This window comes from Podarcis melisellensis (genome assembly GCF_964234715.1).
Source record: "Podarcis melisellensis genome assembly, chromosome: 12".
NCBI lineage: Eukaryota > Metazoa > Chordata > Lepidosauria > Squamata > Lacertidae > Podarcis > Podarcis melisellensis.
The window spans coordinates 7,374,600-7,398,973 of NC_138544.1; the positions used below are offsets into that span (position 1 = coordinate 7,374,600).

The window sequence follows — 24,374 nt, forward strand, 5'->3', positions numbered from 1 at the left end:
TTGCGAGGCACCACTGTATCACCATACAGTATATAGAGAAATGAGCAAACCAGTGATATTTTAGTGAGCAGACTAGCAGGCCTTTTCTTGCATCGTAAGATCCTGCACAACACAAAACACTGTTGCTGCATGTAGGTTTTATTTTATTTGTTTCCCACCTTACATTTCGGAAATGTACATCCAGTTTCCCCCCATTATATTTTTGGGAGCTTCTCAAGAGCGTGCTTAGCTTGCTTAGCTTACACGGAAATCCGGCGCTGCTCAGAGACGAGCTAAATCCGGCGCTGCAAACCGGGTTTTATTGTGAACTGATCGGGTTTCGTTAGGGATCGCTCATGGATGGCTTCGATCCGGCCTGAGCAGGGCGGCGCTGGGAAGCCGCTCCGCCGAGCGCCGCGTCGCGGGGGCGCTGCCGAGGGCGAGGCGGCCCCGTCGGGCCGGAGGAAGTGCTCGCTTGGCCTCGCCTGGAAGTGAGGCGCGCCAGGCAGGCGGTCGGGCCGGGCTGAGGCGGCTCCCCCGGCGCACCATGTCCCGGCGCGGCGAGGGCGGAGGCCCGAAGCGGCACCGGAGCCGCAGCGAGTCGTCGTCGTTGCCCGGCGGCAGCCCGGCCGGCTCCAGCAGCCGAGGCCACGAGCGGAAGGAGCAGAAGAGGAAGAAGCGGGAAGTGCAGCAGATCCAGCAGATCCAGCACCTGGAGTCCTTGTAAGGCTGGGGGGGGGTCGCTGGGGGGGGTGGCTTGAACCCTCCGCCTTCCTCCCAGGGCAGCGGGGAGGCGCACGGCATCCCGAATCCAGGCATCCCCAAACTTAACCCTCCAAATGTTTGGGGACTACAACTCCCATCATCCCTAGCTAGCAGGACCAGTGGGCAGGGATGATGGGAGTTGTAGTCCCAAAACATCTGGAGGGCCAAGTTTGGGGGTGCCTGAGTTTGGGGGGCGGCTTGAACCCTCCGCCTTCCTCCGAGGGCAGCGGGGAGGCGCACGGCATCCCTCACCCGAATCCAGGCATCCCCAAACTTGGCCCTCCAAATGTTTGGGGACTAAATCTCCCATCATCCCTAGCTAGCAGGACCAGTGGGCAGGGATGATGGGAATTGTAGTCCCAAAACATCTGGAGGGTCGAGGAAATCTGGTCTGCGCAAATGTTCTAGCTCTGAAGGGGATCCTTTAGCTCAGGGGTGCTCTCTTATTCCCCACCCCCGTCAAGGGGTCAGGCATAGGCAAGATTTCCTCAACCTCCACCCTCCAGATGTTTTGAGACTACAATTCCCATCATCCCTGACTACTGGTCCTGTTAGCTAGGGATGATGGGAGTTGTAGTCCCAAAACATCTGGAGGGCCGAGTTTGGGGATGCCTGGGTTTGGGGGGCGGCTTGAACCCTCCGCCTTCCTCCGAGGGCAGCGGGGAGGCGCACGGCATCCCTCACCCGAATCCAGACATCCCCAGACTTGGCCCTCCAAATCTTTTGGGACTAAAACTCCCATCATCCCTAGCTAGCAGGACCAGTGGGCAGGGATGATGGGAATTGTAGTCTCAAAAAACATCTGGAGGGTCGAGGAAATCTGGTCTGCGCAAATGTTCTGGCTCTGAAGGGGATCCTTTAGCTCAGGGGTGCTCTCTTATTCCCCCCCCCCCATCAAGGGGTCAGGCATAGGCAAACTCGGCCCTCCAGATGTTTGGGGACTACAACTCCCATCATCCCTAGCTAGCAGGACCAATGGGCAGGGATGATGGGAATTGTAGTCCCAAATCATCTGGAGGAGGGCAGAGTTTGGGGCTGCCTGCCCTAATCCCCAACCTTCAAAACAGCCCTGTGAGGTAGGCTAGGCAGAGCTGTGGGTGATGCACGCGATCTGCGTTGAAAGCAACCTCCCCCCCCCAAAAAAAGACCAATAATTCCGGGAAGTGGCTCAGCTGCTCTTCTCAGAAATCTTAACAAACTACAGATATAGATGATAGATGATAGATGATAGATAGATAGCACATATACACACACTACCACCTATTCCCTTGACAGGATTCAAGATGGCTTGCTGATAAAATACGAACAGTCAGAAACATAGGAAAAAACAATCCTTAAAAAACAATTCCATATTTTTGGCCTTTGTTTTTATTATTACGTATTTCGTGGTTTTGTCTCGTATGTTCATTCCGTGAACTGCCCCGAGATCTTCGGATGAAGGGTGGTTTCATAAATAATAGCAATAATAATAATGGTTAGCTTCAGTTATTTCTATCTATCTGGGTTTATTTTATACATGAATATGTGTATAATTTATTAAAACCATACAAATACAATAAAAAACAGCACAGCACCAGACCTTTTTCATTAAAAGCAGTCAGTTCCCAAAACTCAGTTTTAACAAGAAGGCATTTGTTCAGCTGTTGGTGGAAGGACAGGAAGCAATAAAATTGCTGGCATATTTGCAAAGCCAAGCAGGGTCCAGTAAGGTTAGGGTACCAGGTGTTGTGATTTCTGCATTGCCAGGGGTTGGAAATTCTAGCTTCTGCAGGGAGGGAGTTCCAGCGTCTAGGAGTAGCCACTGAGAAGTTCCCAATATTCTTTTTGGGGGTGTTTGTGGAAATGTTCCCTCCTTTCTAGACATAGCCTTATGATCACAGGAAGTGATCAAAGGTTTAAATCCTGTCTAGTGCTGTTTTTATTTACCCATTCTGACTTTGTCGATCAGAGTTGCTATTTTGCTGTCAAATTAGCACAGCCACCTGTACCCATGAAATGGCATCGCTTCAAATCCATGACACAGAATTTTATTTTATTTTTAAAAGGAACAGGCAGGCTGCTTCAAGTCAATATTACATTTCTGCCACTAAAAAAAACACACACAAAAGCTTTCAAAATTTCTCATTTGTGGCAAGATGGTGAAAATAAATATTGTTTTCTCAGAGATGGCTGCACTATGTCTGACAAATAGGTTGTTGCTTGAAATAGTTTCTGGGATATAGCCATTTTCAGCCAAACTCAGATCAAGATTTGCAGTTATCCTGAACTCTGTAACATACCAGGGGGTACCTTTTTTTCTTTTCTTTTTTCTTAATACCATTACCAGCATCAACAGATAGTTGAGGCCTTTTTGATGTTGCTTCAAGATTTCTCGTTTATTAAATCATATTTTACTATGTATTATTACACTACTGTTTGGAGTTGATGAGTTGGCTTGAGATTTTAATAAGGATGCTTTTTATTAGCTGCTTATGATCAATTATCTTATATTTTTACTTGTAAACCAGTTTGTGACTTTCGTGAAAAATAAATGACATAAATAATAAGCTCGCTTGCTGTGGTTCTCCCTGTCCTCTTTAGATAAGGAAGGGGAGACTGAGTGACAGGTGTTAAAAAACATTACTCCCTTCTCTGTTTTTGCTTCAGCTGAACTTTCTGCATTGCTTTGTATTTTTTTTTTATGACACTAAAGTATATTTTCAATCTTTTTTCAGCTATGAGAAACTTCCTCCAGGGTTTATTAAGGTAGGTTGGGTAGCTTGTAAAACTGTTCTTTTAAAAAAAATGAAAATACAGTAAGCCAGGAATAAAGATGGAGTTTCTCTACCACTTTATACAAAAAGAAACCTTGAAGTGTTTTACACAAAATATAACTGAGGGACACACAATATGTAAAAATACAGCGCAAGACTTGAAAAGCTAAATGAAACTAGAGTAAAACTATACTTATCTGTGGTATAGATAAAATTGAATTAGATGGGGGGGTTGAATTAGATGACCCCAAAGCTCCCTATTGCAATCTCATGTACCCTGAGGTGAGTGAGTTTGTTTGTGGCAGCCATGTAGTTAACAGATCGGAATTGGAAGCCAAATTCTTTACTCAGCCTGCCTAGACGTCTTGGTTCACACACCGGCCTGGTTCTGCAGAATTTGGAGGAAGCCCTGTTAAAAGGTCTGCCTTTCTCCAGAAGTGCAAACCATAAGTCTGAATTGGTTGTGGGCTAAAAAGTTGGAGGAGATAGCAGATCAGCTGTAAGAAATGAAGAGTGTCTTGCAGTCCGTCCCACCTTGCAGGGGTGGAGGTTAGACCAGTTCGTCCCATTTTGTTTTCGCGGCTTCGTTTCATTTGATTTGCTTCTTTTTCGTACAGGAAGATGAGACTAAACCGGAGGACTGCATTCCTGACGTACCTGGCAATGAAAATGCCCGAGAATTCCTTGCTCACGCCCCAACCAAAGGGCTTTGGATGCCATTGGGGAAGGAGGTCAAAGTTATGCAATGTGAGTGAGCGAAGTAGATTTCTGTGCAGCTTTTGGGGAATGGGGAACAAAGAATGGATGGCTTTGCTGGCTGGGGCTGATGGGAATTGTAGTTTAAAAATCTGTAGAGGACCAAGTTGATGACAAGCTGGACTTGACAGGCTGGAGAGAAGGAATGAGGATTCAGAGGCAGGAGTCAACTGATATGCAGACAAGGAAATCCTAGAAGGGTTTAGGAAAATCTTGGCAGAAGAGGCAATGGCTTCTTTTTTCTTGCTGTCATTTTTCATATTGCACTTCTGGTTGTGGTTGGTACGGCAGCTTTGACCATCCCTGGATCAGGAAAGCTTGACCACAGCAGTTCAGGTACTGGTGATTTCGAGACTGGATTTCTGCAATGTACTCTATTAATAATAATATAGTGGTACCTCGGGACGTGGGTGGCGCTGTGGGTAAAACCTCAGTGCCTAGGACTTGCCGATCGTCAGGTCGGCGGTTCGAATCCCCGTGGCGGGGTGCACTCTCGTTGCTCGGTCCCAGCGCCTGCCAACCTAGCAGTTCGAAAGCACCTCCGGGTGCAAGTAGATAAATGGGGACCGCTTACTAGCGGGAAGGTAAACGGCGTTTTTGTGTGCTGCGCTGGCTCGCCAGATGCAGCTTTGTCACGCTGGCCACGTGACCCGGAAGTGTCTGCGGACAGCACTGGCCCCTGGCCTCTTAAGTGAGATGGACGCACAACCCTAGAGTCGGGCATGACTGGCCCGTACGCGCAGGGGTACCTTTACCTTTACCTCGGGTTAAGTACTTAATTCGTTCCGGAGGTCCGTTCTTAACCTGAAACTGTTCTTAACCTGAAGCACCACTTTAGCTAATGGGGCCTCCTGCTGCCGCCACACTGCTGGAGCACGATTTCTGTTCTCATCCTGAAGCAAAGTTCTTAACCCGAGGTACTATTTCTGGATTAGGGGAGTCTGTAACCTGAAGCATATGTAACCTGAAGCGTATGTAACCCAAGATACCACTGTAATTATTATTATTATTATTTAATTTCTATACTGCCCTATACCCGAAGGTCTCAGGGCGGTTCACATAAAATACATAAAATCAAAACAAAACCCAACAACCCAATTAAAAAACCCCAAAAGAGCCAGCATATATATTTTTTTTAAGAGCCAGCATTTTAAAAAAGGGTATAGGATGTAGATCAAGTCAGGCAAAGGCCTAGTCAAAAAGGAACGTTTTTGCCTGGCGCCTAAAGGTGTATAGAGAAGGTGCCAGGCAAACTTCCCTGGGGAGAGCATTCTACAGACGGGGAGCCACTGCAGAGAAGGCCCCGTTCTCGTGTTGCCACCCTTCTGACCTCTTGCTGAGGAGGCACACAAAGAAGGGCCTCAGAAGATGATCTCAGGGTCCGGGTAGGTTCATATGGGAAGAGGCAGTCCTTGAGGTATCGTGGTCCTGAGCCATCTATGTGGGGCTTCCCACAGTCAATGCAGAATGCTGCAGCACGGTTGCTGATAGCTTGTAGCATCTCTACTCAGCAGATCTATGCTGGCTGCTCATCCAGTACTTGGACATGTTGGAAGTGATACTGTTGGTATATGAAGCCATTTACAGCTAGGAACCAGTTTACCTGTGTGATCGCCTTGCGCCATTTGTGCCGACTTGTCTGCTTTGAACTGACCGAAAGACCACATCTGTGAGGGCGAAGGAAGCCCCAGAGAGACCAGAGGCTCAGTGGGGCTTTGTTTAGGCTGCTGAGCCATCCCATCTAACAGCTGATGTTTGCGGTAGCACACCAGCACCAGCCATTTTTACAGCCCCAGAGCTGCAAATATAGTGGTGGGTATTTTTGGATACAGTATTTTTTTGTCTGGATTGGAGAGAGAATGGCAGAGAGGGCATTTAGAGGGTGCACCCCAATTTATGCGATTTTACTTATGTGCAGGGCCGTAGCTAGGGGGTGGTGAGGTGCCCCCCCCCCCGCCAGGGGCTCAGGTGAGGGGGAGGGCAAAACTGGCTAAAATATGTCCATAAATAGTAAAGGTAAAGGGACCCCTGACCATTAGGTCCAGTCGTGGCCGACTCTGGGGTTGCAGCGCTCATCTCGCTTTATTGGCCGAGGGAGCCGGCATACAGCTTCTGTGTCATGTGGCCATCATGACTGTGCCGCTCCTGGCGAACCAGAGCAGCGCACGGAAACGCCGTTTACCTTCCCACCGGAGCAGTACCTATTTATCTATTTGCACTTTGACATGCTTTCAAACTGCTAGGTTGGCAGGAGCAGGGACCGAGCAACTAGAGCTCACCCCGTCACAGGGATTCGAACTGCCAACCTTCTGATCAGCAGGTTCTAGGCTCTGTGGTTTAACCCACAGCAGCACCCACGTCCCATGTCCATAAATATGTCTATAAATAAAAATATTGATTCTTACCTCATAAGAAAAGGTTTTAAATAGAGGGTGAATTGAATGGGTGGAGTGGGGTGGTTGGAGGAGAGGCAGAAAGAGCAGCTAATTTGTCCATGGCAAATTTGTCGGTGGTTCGAATCCCCGCGATGGGGTGAGCTCTAGTTGCTCGGTCCCTGCTCCTGCCAACCTAGCAGTTTGAAAGCATGTCAAAGTGCAAATAGATAAATAGGTACTGCTCCGGTGGGAAGGTAAACGGCGTTTCCGTGCGCTGCTCTGGTTCGCCAGAAGCGGCTTAGTCCTGCTGGCCACATGACCTGGAAGCTGTACGCCGGCTCCCTCGGCCAATAAAGCGAGATGAGCACTGCAACCCCAGAGTCGTCCGCGACTAGACCTTACAGTCAGGGGTCCCTTTACCTTTAGGGGGTGCAATCTGAACGGTTCTGCCAGGGACGCAAAATCACCTAGCTACGGCTCTGCTTACATGTGCTGTGCCCCGGAATGTAATCCCCGGGTAAGGGGGGTGGGAATGCATGTAATCTTTTTCAGTGCCTGCTTAAAACAGAGTGGGGGGGCATGTCAGTCTTGCTCTATATGTGCCCTCATGCCACAACTGCGTTCCCTCTGCACGACAAGGGCAGGGAGAAATCTGGTCATGTGAGGGCAAGCAACTAATGGTCAGTGCTTTGTTTTGTAAAGAAAAGCCAATCATTTTTAGATACTGGGTTTTAAAGGTACTGAATATTTACTTTTTTGGGGCACAGCACTATGTTAATATTTCTCATTTCTCCCTCAAGGCTGGAGATGTAAACGTTATGGACACAGAACGGGAGACAAAGAATGCCCATTCTTTATTAAAGGCAACCAGAAGCTAGAACAATTCAGAGTAGTAAGTAAAACATTGCGGCATTAGTTTATTAATGGTGTTTTTGAAAATTCTGCCACGTTAAGGATGTCTGAATTCTTTCTTATAACTAGGGAACTTTGTACCTTCTGCAGTGTGCTGTTAGGTAGAGGTAGGATTTCCCCCATCAAATGTTCCCTACTGCTGCTTTTAAGGTTTTTATCCCCAGTAAAGAAGCCCAGCTGTAAGAAAAAACAGTTGAGAAGGGGAACTTATAAGAGAGAGTTTGCAAGTACAAAAGGGGTAAGGCACCTATTCAATTGATTCATTCATTGATTTTAGATACCTATACCCCTTGGTTCTGACTCTAAATTAAAGAAGAGCAGTTAATATGGATGAAAAAATCACCAATGATTCTTCATGAGGACATAGGCTGGCAAGGTCTTTGCTTGAATCCTTAGGAAACAGCAATTATTTAAAAACAAATCAATTGCAAGTTATTCTATTGGGCACTGAGCTTCCATCCCCCTTTTTCTTTAAAGGCGCACGAAGACCCCATGTATGATATTATAAGGGAAAATAAACGCCATGAGAAGGAAATGCGGTAAGACTGATTCCTGTTTTAATCTGGGTCCATGCATCCAATAATAACCACAGTCATAATAGCACTCAGTCAGTCAGTCAGTTTTATTGCACATAGCCAAAGGTTGCCGCAATGTGTACAGATAATAGCGCTCTATAGTGTGTTTGGAGGCCTCCATATGCTATAGCAGAGGTCAGCAACCTTTTTCAGCCGTGGGCCGGTCCACCGTCCTTCAGACCATGTGGTGGGCCGGACTATATTTTGAAGGAAAAAATAATGAACGAATTCCTATGCCCCACAAATAACCCAGAGAGGAATTTGAAATAAAAGGACACGTTCTACTCATGTAAAAACACACAGATTCCCAGCTGGATTTAGAAGGCGCTTGGGCCGGATCCGGCCCCCGGGCCTTAGGTTGCCTACCCCTGTGCTATAGGAACATAGGAAGCTGTCTTCACTGCACCAGACCATTGGGTGCTTCCAGCTCTGTATTGTCTGCACTGAATTGCAGAGGCTCTCCAGGGTTTCAGAAAAGGAGACATTTCCAGGCTACCTGGAGACCCCAGGCATTGAACCTTCTGTAAAACAAATGCTTTACCAGTGAGTTACACCCCTTCCCCTAATAATAATCAGTTTTTTTAAAAAAAAAATCAGTCTTACCCTCAGGCCAGGGCATGTGTTTGAATGAGGCTGAGATTACCAGTTATGCATATTTTTTTAACCCAGGGGAACTTTTGATTCAAAGCTCAGTGTGTCTGCCACTACATTTCAGTAGCTCATTTAATGGTGATGGTTTGAAAAGTTCAGTGTTGCTTTCAAGGGTAGAGACCTCCACTTTTCCTGTCATAATTTCCATTTAAGACTACCACCCACCTAAAAAACAAAACTACAGGGGGTTTGCCCTGCCAGGCAAAAGGGGGAATTTGATTTTGTGTTCATTGGCCATTTGTACATTTAGGATACAACAGTTGAAGCAACTGCTAGAGGATTCCACATCGGATGAAGAAGGCAGTAGTAGCAGCAGCAGCAGCTCCAGCTCTTCGGGATATAAAGGAAAACACAAGAGGAAGAGGAAGAGGAAAGAAAAGAAGAAGAAGAAGAGAAAGCACAAATCTAAACCAAGCAAGAGGTCCAAAGTGCATTGAGGAGACTTGTGGCAAGCTTGTAATATCTTGCAAAGCATTCGGAGAACAATTCTCTGCAAAGGGCGTGTTTTAGGTGCTCCTTGGTGTCATTTTGTGAGTCGTCCTATCAGGTCTCCCCCACTGTCCCTCCACATTGCATTTTTCTCATTGTTCGGGTTTGACAAAGTTTGGTTCTTTGAGCACAGAGGGCTGTACCTGAGATAAAGAGCCTCTGGCGTCTTAAATGTTTTTCTCTCCACCCCTTGCAACTTCCCTTTTTGGCAGTTCTTGGGCCGTGTTGTGCTCCGCCCTCCCCCCAAAAATTTTTTAGCCTCCTGAGAGGTCAAAAATTAAATCTAGAATTTTCAGGCAGGGGGAAGCAGCCAGTGGAGAAGCAAGGCACATAGCTCCCAAGGCGTAGAGAAGCGCCCCGTGGTATTTCCTGGAGAATATGGAGAAAGGGATTCCTTTAGTGGCATGTAAACATGGTCTCTGTGGTCCTGCACAGCCAATACCTGGGCTTTGTTGAAGGAAGACTAACAAGGAATGCCTCTGGCCACTCAATTTGAGGCAATACAATGGGAAAAATCGAGAGAACTACAAAGGAACTTGGTGTGACCTTCACTCCAATTGCCTGTACTGTAGTTGACTTTTTATTATTGTACAGAACAGTGTGATTAAACACAGATCACAGTATTGTGGAAAGTGGTTTGTTTTCTGCCATTGGGAGGAAATGTCTTCATGGCTGCAGTTGGACTTCAGTGTAAACATTTTTGCTTTAACTTAATGCCAGCCTGTGAAATAGGTGACCCACTCAGCCAAATGCAGTCCAGCAGCCTTTTATGACAGACCACGAGGGGCTCTTCAAATCTCCTGTTTGGGCCGTCTGCTTGGAGCTGCAGCAGAAGGGGTCATCAATCAATGGAACGGGGTTAGTGGTCTGCATTCAGTTTGCAGGATCACAAGCTGTAGAGAACCAGATTTAAAGTTTTGTCCCATGTGAATTATGGCACAGTTGTTTTGTCTGATAATTCTATACTTGAAAGCGTTGTGTATATGATATAACATAGGGAGCCACAACAAGCCTTTTCTGTTCACAGGGCAAAATGATGCAAATTTTGCATATGACGCCATCTTGCAAGCAGTAATTTTAAAGAGGTGTGCTTCATCATACCAAAAGCATATAACAAGATTGGCATTACTACAACTGAAATCTAGACTTAAATTTCATTTGCGCTTTTTCCTGCAAATATCATTATGCAGAGCACATAAAATAGTTCTGCTGCCCTATGGAACTGAACCCTTAAGCGTTAAAAATAATCTTGCTGCTATGTTTTTAAAATAATAAGCAGCAAACAGGTTGACTGCTAGAAAGATTGCTTGAAAAGCTAAACATTGTCTGTAAAATAAGTTAGCAAGATGTATTCTTTTGGGATATCAGAAAATGTTTGTGAAGTGGTTATAATCAGAATATACTTTTACGTAGCACCACTAGAACATAAATTCAGGCTCTCTTTTGTTTTTTAAAAAAAGAAGAAGAGAAACCTTATAAGGGTAGAAACGTTAATATTGTTGCAGCTGATTTCTCAAATAAAAAACTCATTCACCTGTATTGGATTGAAGATACGTGCCAATGAAAAACAGGTAACAATGAGAGGGCAACAGGAGCTTTTGGGCCACAAAAATTGAAACAACTCTTCCTGTCCCTGGATTTCACAATGCTTGAGCAAGGGAATAACATCCCACAGAGTTCTTCTGAAAATGGAACTTCATCCAACCCTAAATGAAAGTTTCTCAAACTAAGTTGCAGTTTCCAAACAGAAAACTTACTTGCTTCAAAGTAAATGTTTGAGGCGCTACAATTAATATTCTGAAGACATCCCATTAGTGCAATTTTAAACTTTTATTTTGGTTAAATATCAGTTGTGTTATTTACAAAACCAAGTGCCTTTGTTTTGGTGTTCATTTTTTTATACATTTTGTCAGACGTGTGCTCAGAAACCTTTACAGTGCAACTTTAATCTTGCCGAGCCACTTGCAACCGTTAAATAGGACTCATCCGAATGATATCTGGGGTTTACAGTTCGGTTATGATTATCTTCTTTTATAGAGAGATCTCCTTGTTCCACGTCCTGCACAAATGATATTAAAGAAGGCTAATTATTAAGGGACTCTGCTGCAGGCTCTCTTTTTCTCCAATCACATTTTGATGGACACTGACCTACTAAAGGAGTTGTCCGAGATTCACCTGCACACCTTAGATGAGGCAGAGCCTAAACATGGGTCATGTGCAAGAGTGTTGAGAAAGCAATACCTGTTTGGGGAAGCTTGCAGGACTCCTAAAAAAATCTATTCTCAAGAGCTCACCTGTGTGCACCACACACTTTCTAAACGTTTGACTTGTCCCCAAGTCTTAAATGTTAACTCAGTGCTAAGCCCCACAAGACAGCCAGTATTGTGGCACAACAGATACTTGCGTCTCACTCATTCTTGCAGCTACAAACTCTTTGCATACACAATAGGTGCAATTTAGCAGGCAACAGGGTAAAATGCAGCAAAAATAAGGTGAGTTTGAATGAGAAGCTGCCTTATACCATGTCATGACTGATTTGGTCCATCTAACTTGCAGCAGCTGTGCAGGATTTCGGGCAGAGAATACTCCCTGCCCTACCTGGAGGTGCCAAGGATTGAGCAAGGTATCTTAAGCACATGTGCCCTTCCCAATGCACAAAATACTTTTCCAGCTTGGTGAGTCAGAATACATGCAAAGCTATAGCAAGCTGAGTATACAAAGTCACCTTAGCCAACACCTGAAATCAGGTTGCTCATCTCTTCTACATCCTACAAAGCAGGGCTGGTATTTCAGATATCCATGTTGAAAGTGTCTGTGGCCTCTCTTATCATCAGAGATAAGCCAAATCACTATAGAAAAACACCTGAAGATTCAGATTCATGTGCCCTTTCATATTTCCCCAGACCTGTGTTTCAAATCCGACTTCCTAGGAGCATCCCATGCACAGATTCACAGTGAAGTTCTCATAATTACGGTAAGTTTTCCAGTTCTAAGGTAAAGGTAAAGGGACCCCTGACCATTAGGTCCAGTCGTGACCGACTCTGGGGTTGCGACGCTCATCTCGCTTTATTGGCCGAGGGAGCCGGCGTACAGCTTCCGGGTCATGTGGCCGGCATGACTAAGCCGCTTTTGGCGAACCAGAGCAGCGCACGGAAACGCCGTTTACCTGCCGTAGCGGTACCTATTTGTCTACTTGCACTTTGAGGTGCTTTCAAACTGCTAGGTGGGCAGGAGCAGGGACCGAACAACGGGAGCTCACCCCTTCATGGAGATTCGAACCACCAACCTTCTGATCGGCAAGTCCTAGGCTCTGTGGTTTAACCCACAGCGCCACCCGTGTCTACTGACCCGCAATTTCTTCTGAGAATCTATTCTGGCACCTACACTCTGAAGACCACTGGACTAAGTCTTAGGTTAGACTTAATAAACCTACCCTTGTGTTGGGTGGCTTTCGGCTTCTCCCATTCTTCAACTTCTATGTCATGTCTTGTGTCTCTACGCTTATGTGGAGGCTTCCGTGCTTTTCTCTTTGGCATGCCTAGAAGCAAGTCACCTGAAGAAAAAGGGAACAAATATTTCTTCATCCAAAATATTCCAGAGTTTGCTTCTGCAACCCCTTTCTCCCTCCCAATCCCTCTCCCTTTTCTATGAAGCCTTATCACAGATGTACCATCTGCTGTTTGGTTGAAGAGAATATGCAAATGCTTTAAATAATGCCAGTTTTATTAACCCAGTTTAGACCAGAGAGCTGTTTATTCCCTCCACTGATGAATGACTGATTATGCTATAAAGCTGGGCTTATACTGTTAATAGTTTCATGGACAGCTATGGAGAATGGTGTGGATTAATCTCATTTGTAGCAACATGGGCAACTTTCTCTCCTGCTCTGGAGGGTAGGACTCGAAACAATGGCTTCAAGTTACAAGAGATTATGACTAAACATCAGGAAGAATTTTCTGACATTAAGAGCTGTTTCACAGTGGGATGGTATCCCTTGGGAGGTTGTGGACTCTCCTTCCTTGGAGGTTTTTAAGCAGAGGTTGGAGAGCCATCTGCCATGGATGCTCTAGCTGAGATTCCTGCATTGGAAGGGGGCTGGACTAGATGCGCCTTGGGGGTCCCTTCCAACTCTAAACCCTATGAACTTTTGCCTTGTGTAGATTGGCCCTCGGGATACATTAAAAGGTCAATGAAAATTAAAAATAATAATAATAATTTATTATTTATATCCCGCCCATCTGGTAGGGTTTCCCCAGCCTCTCTGGGTGGCTTCCAACAGAACATCGAAATACAATAACTTGTTAAACATTAAAAGCTTCCCTAAGCAGGGCTGCCTTCAGATGTCTTCTAAAAGTTTGGTAGTTATTTTTCTCTTTGACATCCGGTGGGAGGGCGTTCCACAGGGCGGGTGCCACTACCGAGAAGAAGTCCCTCTGTCTGGTTCCCTGTAACTTGGCTTCTCGCAGCGAGGGAACCACCAGAAGACCCTCGGCACTGGACCTCAGTGTCCAGGCAGAACGGTGGAGGTGGAGATGCTCCTTCAGGTATACTGGACCAAGACCGTTTAGGGCTTTAAAGGTCAGCACCAACACTTTGAATTGTGCTTGGAAACGTACTGAGAGCCAGTGTAGGTGTTTCAAGACCGGTGTTATATGGTCTTGGCGGCCGCTCCCAATCTAGGTGCCGCATTCTGGATTAGTTGTAGTTTCCGGGTCACCTACAAAGGTAGCCCCACATAAAGCACATTGCAGTAGTCCAAGCGAGAGATAACTAGAGCATGCACCACTCTGGCGAGACAGTCTGCGGGCAGGTAGGGTCTCAGCCTGCGTACCAGATGGAGCTGATAAACAGCTGCCCTGGACACAGAATTGACCTGCGCCTCCATGGACAGCTGTGCGTCCAGAATGACTCCCAGGCTGCGCACCTGGTGCTTCAGGGTCACAGTTACCCCATTCAGGACCAGGGAGTCAAGTGCATCATATTGCATATTTGCAAATACATGTGTTGTATTAGATACACTGACCTGAACCCTGTGATGAACTGCAGCTGCATCTACCTTATCTGTGCCAAATCCAGCTTTGCCTCTACTTGCTTTATGTGTGCATTCAAGCTGTCGTGTTGACAATGTGTTTTTTCCCCTCCTTTGGGCCGTAACAGAGATAGCAACCAAGTTTAGATGAATCGCTACAAGGACAGAAGAAAGTACTTTCTGCCTTACGTTTAACAGGTGCACTTTCCTAAAACATTTATATAGACAATGCCATACCTCTCTCTCTGCTTCTGATAACGGGGAAGTGGTCACCATGTACGAGGTTAGCAAATTTGGGCCTAGCTCCACTTTTCACCCAGTATTCAGCAGATGCAGTCCTCCCACCTTCCTTTTGTAGCCTTCCTGGGCAAGATAAGGAAGAAGAATCCAAGTCAGTCATTGTGTTTCCTGCTGTTACACTAGCCTTAATGCTCTCCACCCCCCTTGCCAGCGCCCCCCTCCCAACAAGCATTCAAGATCATTTAATCCAGAAAGCCTTATTGAACTGAATTCTACCACCGACATCCAGTTTTCTAGGGTTCTGGGCCAAGACATTTCAACCTTCAAGTATCACCATCTTTCCGGTTCCCCCCACCCACTTCATGCATTGATTTAACTGCAGAGCAGGATCACAACCACATGTACAAAGATCTGAATATTCTGAATCTCAGAAGCCAGAACAACAAGAGGGATTGCTGCGCAGCGAAAGCAGCGACCCCTCTTCCTGTTCTGGCTTCTGGGATAGTTGTGCAGCCTGCATTCGCTCCATAAGATGCACACACATTTCCCCTTACTTTTTAGGAGGGAAAAAGTGAGTCTTATAGAGCAAAAAATACGGTATGTATAAATGTACTGAATATACATTGGGACAAGAAGAATGTAGACCCCACATACACCAGTCTATTAAAAGGTACTTTAAAGCTTCAGTTCCTGCCCCCCTTCCAAACTGGCAAGGCCCATAGTGTGTGAGAAAATGAATACTGCATGTCCCAACATGCAGGAATGCCACTTGTGTGTTTGCTATTTACCTGAACTCTTTTGTGAATTTCTTCGTGCCTCAAGCGATTCTAGTTGCTGGGACGTAGGCCTCTGCAGCCAGAAGCTGTAGTCACCGAAGAGATCCTCAACTTGTTCTTGATCCTTCTTCAGTTTAGTTGCCGTTTTCATTTTATCTTGCACAGGCCAACTAAGGAGGTGTGCCGGCACAGCATTTTTTGGTACTCTCCAGATCACTTGCTGGCCGGTCTGCCTGTAAGGGCAACTTCTGGTGGGGGTCAAGGTTCTTCTGGAGCCTCTTTGATTCAAGTAGTCGTCGTTGTCCTCCTCCTCTTCCCCCTCTTCCTCCTCTTCTTCTGGTTCCTTTACCCAGTATTCTTCAGACTCATCTGCTTCTGATGGAGACAAACTCTTAGTAGCTTTCTTCTTGAGAGACTGGAGATGCCTTTTACTGGAAGTCCTGGGGAGAGCACCCAGCTTGCCACTTGGACTGGAAACCTCTTTGATCTTGACCCGTGAACTGCCCTTCAAGTTCTGGCTGCAGGTGGTATTGGCCTGTTCCATCCCCACCATTTCCTCATCTTCATTGAGGGAGCCTCCACTTTTTATTTTATCTATCTCCAAACCTTCGACGCTTTTCTTAAAGGTATACATATTCTGAAGCATGTAGTCAGAAGCAAAATATGACAGCGGTGCATCGTCCATCGACGAGTCTTCATCTCCAGAAGACATCTCATCGGAGGTAAAACTAAGTACACTCGGACGTTTCCTTCGGGAGAAATGTGGATTGTAATTTGAGTTGGAATCCATGCTGTTTAAGCAAGCTAACCAGCCCTCAGGAGGAATGTATTTCTCTGACTCGTCACACCACATGCTTTTTTCTGAAGTTGGCACGTGTTCTTCACTCGCATCATTGTTTTCATTCAACTTGCGAGGGAAATACGAATCATTCATTATCTCCATGCCAGACGGAAACAGTTCCCTTTGCCGAACCAGGTTGGACACATCATGAGCAGCTCTGGAACCACCGAACCTCTTCAAGCCAGATCTTTTCGACATCAAAGCCTCTTGCCTCGTACCTAACTGGTCGGGTCTGTTCTGTTCAGCCAGCTGCACTGTTCTGGCTTCGTCTAGAGGAGACTTTGGCCCATGAGTAGTAGCTCCTTGTTTTTCCAAATCCAGCTTCGATTTATATGGAGGCTCCGTCTCTTGCACATCTTCAACAGCCTCTTGCTCTTCTGGGTAAGAAATGCTCGGCACCAATTCAGTTTGTTCACGAGGCCCATAGGCAACGCCTTCGCAGGAACTCATAGCAAACATATCCCTTTGCATCACGTTCTCCGGCACTGGTTTCTTCACCACGTCATAAAGAGGAATTGTTTCTTTGAAGGACTTCCATAGTTGAATGGCGGGACCACCACTGTTCCCATACTCTATTCTCACTTCCTCTTTCTCAAAAGCGTAACCTGACGGGGGAAGGCTTCGGAACTGTAATGAACCTGCAGAGCCCTTGGCAAAGTCTCTCTCTGCAATCAGAGGAGATACAGCCCTCTCTGGCTTTTCCAAAGAGATATCAGCATCTTTACCCACACCAGATGAGACACAGGCCATGTTCCCCATTTCACAGTCTCTGACTTCTATACCATGATCCTGATGTTTTTTCGGTTTACTTTCAGCCTGCCTAGGGTCAGTCTGAGTTTCTTTGGTCTCTGTTCGCTTGCCGGGATTATAGTGCCTGAAGCGTGTGGCTTGGAAAAACATGGGTGATGAGGGCGGAGGACCATTGAAATAGGGTCTCCTGTTCACTCTCATCTGCATGGGGTGCTGTGGAATAAGATATCCAGGATACTCTTGAACAGGAACGGAGTAAAAGGGGAAATATGGACTCCCACTTCTTAAGCCTAAAAAGAATAGAAACATGCATTTCCCACCAATGTAAGTTTTGCCCAAACAACCTTAAGATTCATTCTTTCATAGAAGACGTTCAGACCTTTAACAAGACCTACTTTTGATCAGCAAAAGCTAATTGAAATCCCTCTGTGATGTTCAAGGATGAAAAAAGGTTGCATCTATCATTACCAAAGCAACCTCTTCAGGTCGCTTCTGTTCCTCCTCGGCATCATGTAAAGAAATCAGGGTTCTTTATTTCTGCTGCAATATGCACTGAATACAGCAGTTGGGGGAATCAAGAACAGGGTAGCACAAGGAACCCCAACATTCGGGTAAGAGGCCTGTATTTGGAACCATCTGGGGTGAACTGGCCCATGTGCTCTGCCCCACTTCCCCCCACCCTTGCAGGGACCTTGGGGACCTTGCAGACGTCGGCTGCCAGAGGGGCAGCACTTAAAACTTGATAAATGCCTGGCTGTCAGGGGTAAACAGCAGCAGACAACAGACCAGCATGGTATGGAAGGAAGCCCTGTCCTGTCCTATATTTACACAACTGCATTTACACCACAGCCATCCTGGCGCGCTCAGGGGCATTTGGGGATGACCCAACACCTCCAGTGGATTGGATCACTCTGCTGAGCTGTAATAAATAAAATAATAATAATAATAATAATAATAATTTATTTATACCCCGCCCATTTGGCTGGGTTTCCCCAGCCACTCTGGGCGGCTTCCAACAAAACAGTAAAATACAATAACCTATTAAACATTAAAAGCTTCCCTAAACAGGGCTGCCTTCAGATGTCTTCTAAAAGTCTGGTAGTTATTTTTCTCTTTGACATCTGATGGGAGGGCGTTCCACAGGGCGGGTGCCACTACCGAGAAGGCCCTCTGCCTGGTTCCCTGTAACTTGGCTTCTCGCAGCGAGCGACCTCAGTGCCCGGGCAGAACGATGGAGGTGGAGATGCTCCTTCAGGTTACAAACTGAAGAGTCACATACTTTTCAGCTTTAGCCTTTTGGAGGCTTGAACTTGCCTAGAGAGCATAAGGCAAGGGGCTAGCTTCTCTCCCACTGAGGCAACCATTAATCTTGGGCATGTCCCCAATTTAAAGAGATTGCAGGTAGTTATTTACACCAATTGTTTGTTGGCTCTGGATAGACAAATGAGATGGTGAAGAGACCACCATTTGATTTATTTAGTTCACCTGGAGTAAGCTTCTTATCGTCTGTTCCAGGCTTCCTCAACCTCAGCCCTCCAGATGTTTTGGGACTACAACTCCCATGATCCCTAGCTAGCAGGACCAGTGGTCAGGGATGAGGGAAATTGTAGTCTCAAAACATCTGGAATGTCGGGGTTGAGGAAATCTGGTCTGTTCAAATGTCTAGCTCTGAAGGGGATTCCTTTAGCTCAGGGGTGCTCTTGTTCCCCACCCCCCGCCAAGGGATCAACCTTTTTAGGGTCAGGGGCGGCATTCTCTAACTTAGAGCCTCACACTGTTGCCAGGTAGGTTCAAAGCAAAAATGAGATAAAGTTTGTTGAAATAAAGCAACTTGAGTAATGAAGTATTAAAATAATGGCTATGATAAAAATTGCTTTAGGGTTTCCTTTTTCTTCTTCTTACAGGACAACATGCAGAAGTTCAGTAGGCGAATCGTTTTCCATCACTATTGCTTGTTACTGAAAGCATTACCCATTGCAATTCCGCTGGTGCACAGAGGATTCCTGCCAGGAAGGGAGCACCCCAACATGGCAAAACCACAGTTGTAATTGCTGCAATCATGAAGGTCTCTGTAGAATTCTCTATTATATCACAGATAGCCAGTTAAAAAACAAACTGGAACTGCCTTCGCCAACTTTATGCCCTCCAGGTGGTTTGGACTACAACGCTATTCAGTTCTGACCGGCAGAGGACCAGGTTGGCCAAGGCTGGACTAGGGAAATACCAACATTAAATCCAAACCTGAATATGAACTGCAAGACCAATGCTACATAAATGGATTCAATTCTTATTTCATCCGTGGCCCAACCTGTACCTCTTCCTCAGCCTTACCTGCTGTAGGGATGCCGTACGGGTTGTACATTGGGCCAAGGAACCATGGATTAGGGAAAGGTTGCTGTGCCGTCGGTTGTGCGTAAAAAAAGGGCCTTTGGTTTGTGGAATAGGGTCCGTTTTCCGAGGAAGCTTTCATTTTGTAGGCTGGAAAACAGAAAAGCAGCACTTTAAAAAACACACAGACAAAAACCACACACACCACCTTTGTTAAGTTCGTGGACGGCCTGGGTTTTCTGGGGATGAAACAGATTCAACACTCCCCATGGAATGGTGGTTCCATTACGCATTTAAAGGACTCAGGCAGGGCTCAGGGAACAGGAAACAAATGCTAATTTCTATGTTATCTGGAGAACTTAAGTTGATGGGTGGCTGGGGTCCCACCAGCACTCTGTTCTGCAGTGCAACCGGCTGCCCTGTATGCAATGTATTTGGGAAACCCAGCCAAATGGGTGGGGTATGTATGTATGTATGAATAAATTAATATAATTAAAGGGAAGCAGAGGGAAAGTGGGACGTAAGGCTGGGGGGGGGCATGGGCTTGATACCCATTCATCTAGATATCATTCCCCTGTTCTTTCCCCCCACATTTTTGGAAAAAGCCCTCTTAAAGTAGAGAGCCTTAAGGGGGCTTTATGGGACAGGCGGGTATTGACCATTCAGCAGGCTCCCTTGTGACCTTAAAGCCATTCTTGCATTTAAGATAAAAACAACTTCAGCCTGACTGATCCCTGCAATGTTCAGAGAACTCTATCATTTATTATTGGAAAAGTCCTCCTAACAGATTTTTGTGAAACCATGTCCTTAAGCCGCATTGCTCTCTGTGAATCTTATGCCATAAGTGCTCTATTTAATCACACAAACATACAAGCAAATACACTTTCTCCTACTTTAATCATCACCTTTTCCACTCAAACCTGACTATTGTGTGCAAACTGTTGCAGAGAAACCATAAGTATTAGCAGAGACTATGGCCACTGCTTAAAGGCAATACTAGAAATGGAAAATGCATATAACTTTGAAATAATACATTTCACATCCCACAGATACATTATAGCTCACTCCTGTGCAAGCTCACTCAGAACTGAGTCCCTTCAATTTCAAAATTTCAGTAGGACCAATTTCAAAGTATAGAGGGCACAATGTTGACCCAGCTTGCTTAATGACTACGGTAATCAGAAATACATCTATTTCTAAAATGGCAGAAGGCTATTACAGTGAACACACCCGTCTCAATTCATTACAGTCAAGTTTTCTTCTTCCCTCCTAGGCAAAGACAATAAACCTCCCATTACCCCTCAAGTATCATTATTGCTGTTGTTAACATTATTTCTAGGATTTAACACATACACAAAAATTTAGCAGTAACTGCCCACATGATAACTTATCCAGGATACCTCATTCAAACTATAGTTTTGTATTTTAAGAAAGGGGTTGTAAGTTTATAAACATAGAAAAAGCACGACACGAAGAGAAATACACTTATTCAAAGGTAACAAAAAGCCTACAAACCTCACCTGAAACCCAGACAGTCCAACAATACAGAAAATTCTTTCAACAACAGGCCAGCCTCTTCCAGGCTTCCACTAAAGCTCTCACCATCTTTCTACACCTTTCTATAATCCAAGAATCCCCACCTTCCAATTGCTTTTTACTCCTTAAATGCAAGCTCTACGAAGCCAAGTCATTCCTGCCCTTCCTGTATTTGGCCCCAAACCAGGTATCCATGCTGCTGCTGCATCCGAAGACAGCCCAGCAAAGAACTAATTGCTAACACCTCTCTCCTCTCTCTTAAACACAAGCCCTTCCTCAGCACACCACACCTGTGGCTAATTGAGGCCCTTACTTTAAAGCAACAGGAGACTTACAGCTAACAGTCTGGTCCTGTGCAAATTTGAGTGCATGGAAGTTGATTAATTTCAATGGGCTGATGCACATAAGGTATGGCTGCTTAAAGTTATAGCTATGGTTTTCCCAGTAGTGATGTATGGAAGTGAGAGCTGGACCATAAAGAAGGCTGATTGCCGAAGAATTGATGCATTTGAATTATGGTGCTGGAGGAGACTCTTGAGAGTCCCATAAAGTGCAAGAAGATCAAACCTCTCCATTCTTAAGTAAATCAGCCCTGAGTGCTTGCTGGAAGGACAGATCGTGAAGCTGAGGCTCCAATACTTTGGCCACCTCATGAGAAGAGAAGACTCCTTGGAAAAGACCCTGATGTTGGGAAAGATGGAGAGCACAAGGAGAAGGGGACAACAGAGGACGAGATGGTTGGATAGTGTTCTCGAAGCTACCAGCATGAGTTTGACCAAACTGCGGATGGCAGTGGAAGACAGGAGTGCCTGGTGTGCTCTGGTCCATGGGGTCATAAAGGGTAGGACATGCCTAAACAACAACAATGGCTGCATGCATTCACTCATCCTCAACCTATAAAGTTCAGGCTTAGGTAGAGACACAGTAGAGCCAAGGTAGAGACACAGTAAGGCACTGCATTTCATTTGCACTTTGATCCTGCAAATACTTAGTGCCACTCTGCATCCAGTAAACTCACTCTCATGTCTCCCTTACTCTGCATAGGGTCAGGCTAACAGAACCAGTCTGGGACCCCTTACCTAATGAAGTTACAGTTGCAAGTAAATGACAAGAAAAGATCGTGGGATATACTTGCCATCCCTGCTAAGGCCATAAAGGCAGCTTTCCAACAGAATGCCTGACCCAATTCACCCTAAAAAGTTCTACCACTTTGGACTGAGTGCCTCTGAGCATGTGCAAAGCCCCCCTGGGGGAAAAATGAAGTTTCAATGACCTAGTGTCAAAAGTTCCCCTGTGCATGTACAGACTTTCCTTCATGGAAAGGAGTCTCACTCTGCTGTTGGCGATCTGGTGTCCTACACCTTGCCTCCAATTCAGTCTGCCTGCCTAAGATGCTGATTATTGCACTAGTCCTCATCTGCTGAGAGAACGTAGGGTAAAATAGGGTAAATACTGACTTAACAGAATGCAAGGTTCCATGTAGGCAATGGGGAGACTGAAACACATCGTGCAGTCTGGCTCAATACCACCTCCAAAATGGCCTGTTTCTTTCCCCTTAAGGACAAAAAGAAGAGTTTGGATTTGATATCCCGCTTTATCACTACCCTAAGGTGGCTAACAATCATTCTCCTTCCCTTCCTCCCCCACAACAAACACTCTGTGAGGTGAGTAGGGCTGAAAGACTTCAGAGAAGTGTGACTGGCCCAAGGTCACCCAGCAGCTGCAGGTGGAGGAGCGGGGAAGCGAACCCGGTTCACCAGATTACGAGCCTACTGCTCTTAACCACTACACCACACTGGCTCTCAAGAAAGAGATGCAAACTGTATCTCAGTGGCACAGTAGCGTGCATGGAATGCATTCAAAGCATGTGCACTTGTTCCACACAATTTGCTGCTCACTGTCCCAAGGTGGGACACTTTATTGTGCTGGTGTGAATTATGGCAATGCACAAACAGGGAGCAGCAGCAAATGTGGTTAACATGGGGAGTTTTCTGGAGCATAGCTTTCCACCAGTACTTGCAGTCAGCTAAGAAGGTAAAATAACTGGCCAGGCCTGTAATCCTCTGGCTACTTACCTCAGAGAGGAAGGCTCATTGAATGGATGGGACTTTGAAGTAAGTAGTAGTAGAAAACAGATGTGTAAATTTTGTGCTTTTCCCCCCTTAAAAAATGCTTAGGGGTACTTTCATTTTCCTATTCATATTGAAATACTGCCCCTCAGTGAGGCCAAACTTAGATTCACAAAATGTTTAATAATAATAACAATACATTTTTATTTCTACCCCGCCCTTAAAAATCGGGCTCAGAGTGGCTAACAGCAAATATAAAACATTGATTAAAATGTGACTTAAAAACAGCATAAAACAGCATAATATACAACATAAAATGCTGCATCAATATCAATAAAATTCAAAAATTCAGGGGTCATTTTTTTTGGGGGGGGGAACCCAGTCAGTAGACATCAAATGATCACCAGGGCTAACTGGCCAAATTGGTCCTACTAGGGCCAGCAAGGAGACCAGGGAAGAATTTAAATGTGGGGTCCCAGAATGGGTTTCTTCATAGAAGAGGAAAGGGAAAAGGGAATAGAGGGTCAGGCTAATTCAGATTGAAGGCCAGGCGGAATATACCTCTGTCTTACAGGCCCTGAGGAAGGAGATCAAATCAGATCAAGTCAGAGCATTCCACCAGGTTGGAGCCGTCACTGAAAAAGCCCTGGCTCTGGGATAGTCTGGCTTCCTTAGGGCCCAGGACCTTTAAGCTACTACTACTACTACTAATAATAATAATTTATTTATACCCTGCCCATCTGGCTGGGTTTCCCCAGCCACTCTGGGTGGCTTCCAATGGAGTGTTAAAAACAATACAGCATTAAATATTTAAAACTTCCCTATTACTATTAATGGACCTTAGGGTCTCCTGAGGGACATACCAGAAGAGGCGGTACCCCTGCATCCCCCCAGAAAAAAATCACTGTGTAAATTTGTGGTCCCATAGAAACATTCCCTGCATATACAAATGTAAATAATGCACATTGGGTTTGTGGTTTATAACTGTTTGCATGGGTAGCTGGGGACACCTCTCCGGTGTCCTGTGTACATGTAGAATACGGTTTCAAAACCGTCGTTTGTGTTCCTGAGGGCAGGAAAGATGCTTCCTTAGTTATTCCACAAGGGCGACTCTCACAACCATTTCTTGCGCCTTCCAGGTGGCACCAGGCGGCTGCAGTTACATCAACCGGCCGGCAGGGGGCGCAAAGCAGGGAAAACAGCCTCTTCCGCCTGGCGCCCAAGGCGCGCTGCAAACACGGTGCATTCTGGGAAGGAGCCTCTTTCTCCGAGAAGCGGCGGCGGCAGGTGGGGCGTGAGGCGCGTGCGCACGAAGGGAGAAAGGCCGCGCCGGGCGGAGGCGGCCCTGCCCATGCGCGAAAACATTTCCCACCCACCCACCCAAGCTCCGCCTCCTTGCCATTTCTCTCTCTCTCTCCCTCTCTCTCCCCCGCCCGCGTCGCGCTCCTCTCCCTCCGAGCATGCGCAGGAAGGCGGGCTCGAACGCCGAGAGGGTGCGCCCGCGCGCGCGCTGCGCTCCTTTCAACGGACGTCGGGGCGGGCAAGCAGGC

General features: G+C 46.1%; 2 protein-coding genes across 5 annotated transcripts; one reads left to right on the plus strand and one right to left on the minus strand.

Annotated features, from left to right (window-relative positions):
• Window positions 1-339: 339 nt before the first annotated feature.
• RP9 (RP9 pre-mRNA splicing factor) lies at window positions 340-10,703 on the plus strand (the record flags this gene model as incomplete). The annotated part of the gene is given in 7 exon segments (XM_081931179.1): window positions 340-363; window positions 365-702; window positions 3,459-3,489; window positions 4,115-4,244; window positions 7,429-7,520; window positions 8,018-8,079; window positions 9,017-10,703. Coding segments are annotated over 7 exon segments (864 nt in total). The 3' UTR covers window positions 9,204-10,703.
• Window positions 10,704-11,066: 363 nt separating this feature from the next.
• On the minus strand, window positions 11,067-24,241 carry LOC309380883 (uncharacterized protein). Of its 4 annotated transcripts, none has more exons than XM_081931054.1 (6): window positions 24,205-24,241; window positions 19,223-19,369; window positions 15,313-17,181; window positions 14,522-14,647; window positions 12,689-12,808; window positions 11,067-11,314 (listed from the first exon to the last, which is right to left on the minus strand). In XM_081931054.1, exons 1-6 carry the CDS (start codon window positions 24,224-24,226, stop codon window positions 11,277-11,279), a joined length of 2,322 nt encoding a protein of 773 aa, XP_081787180.1. In that variant the 5' UTR covers window positions 24,227-24,241; the 3' UTR covers window positions 11,067-11,276. The 4 variants fall into 4 exon arrangements, with proteins under 4 accessions (XP_081787180.1, XP_081787179.1, XP_081787181.1 ...); XM_081931053.1 differs by lacking the exon at window positions 24,205-24,241 and adding an exon at window positions 22,088-22,309; XM_081931055.1 differs by lacking the exon at window positions 24,205-24,241 and adding an exon at window positions 21,091-21,273.
• Between the last annotated feature and the right edge of the window lie 133 nt (window positions 24,242-24,374).

Coding starts and splice junctions, on each gene's coding strand:
- LOC309380883 (XM_081931053.1), bottom strand. CDS start 22,172: ATGAGGACTAGTGCAATAATCAGCATCTTAGGCAGGCAGACTGAATTG. Junction 17,182..19,222: donor GTACGGCATCCCTACAGCAG/GTAAGGCTGAGG, acceptor TATTCTTTTTAG/GCTTAAGAAGTGGGAGTCCA. Junction 11,315..12,688: donor GAAAGCCACCCAACACAAGG/GTAGGTTTATTA, acceptor TCATTTGTGCAG/GACGTGGAACAAGGAGATCT.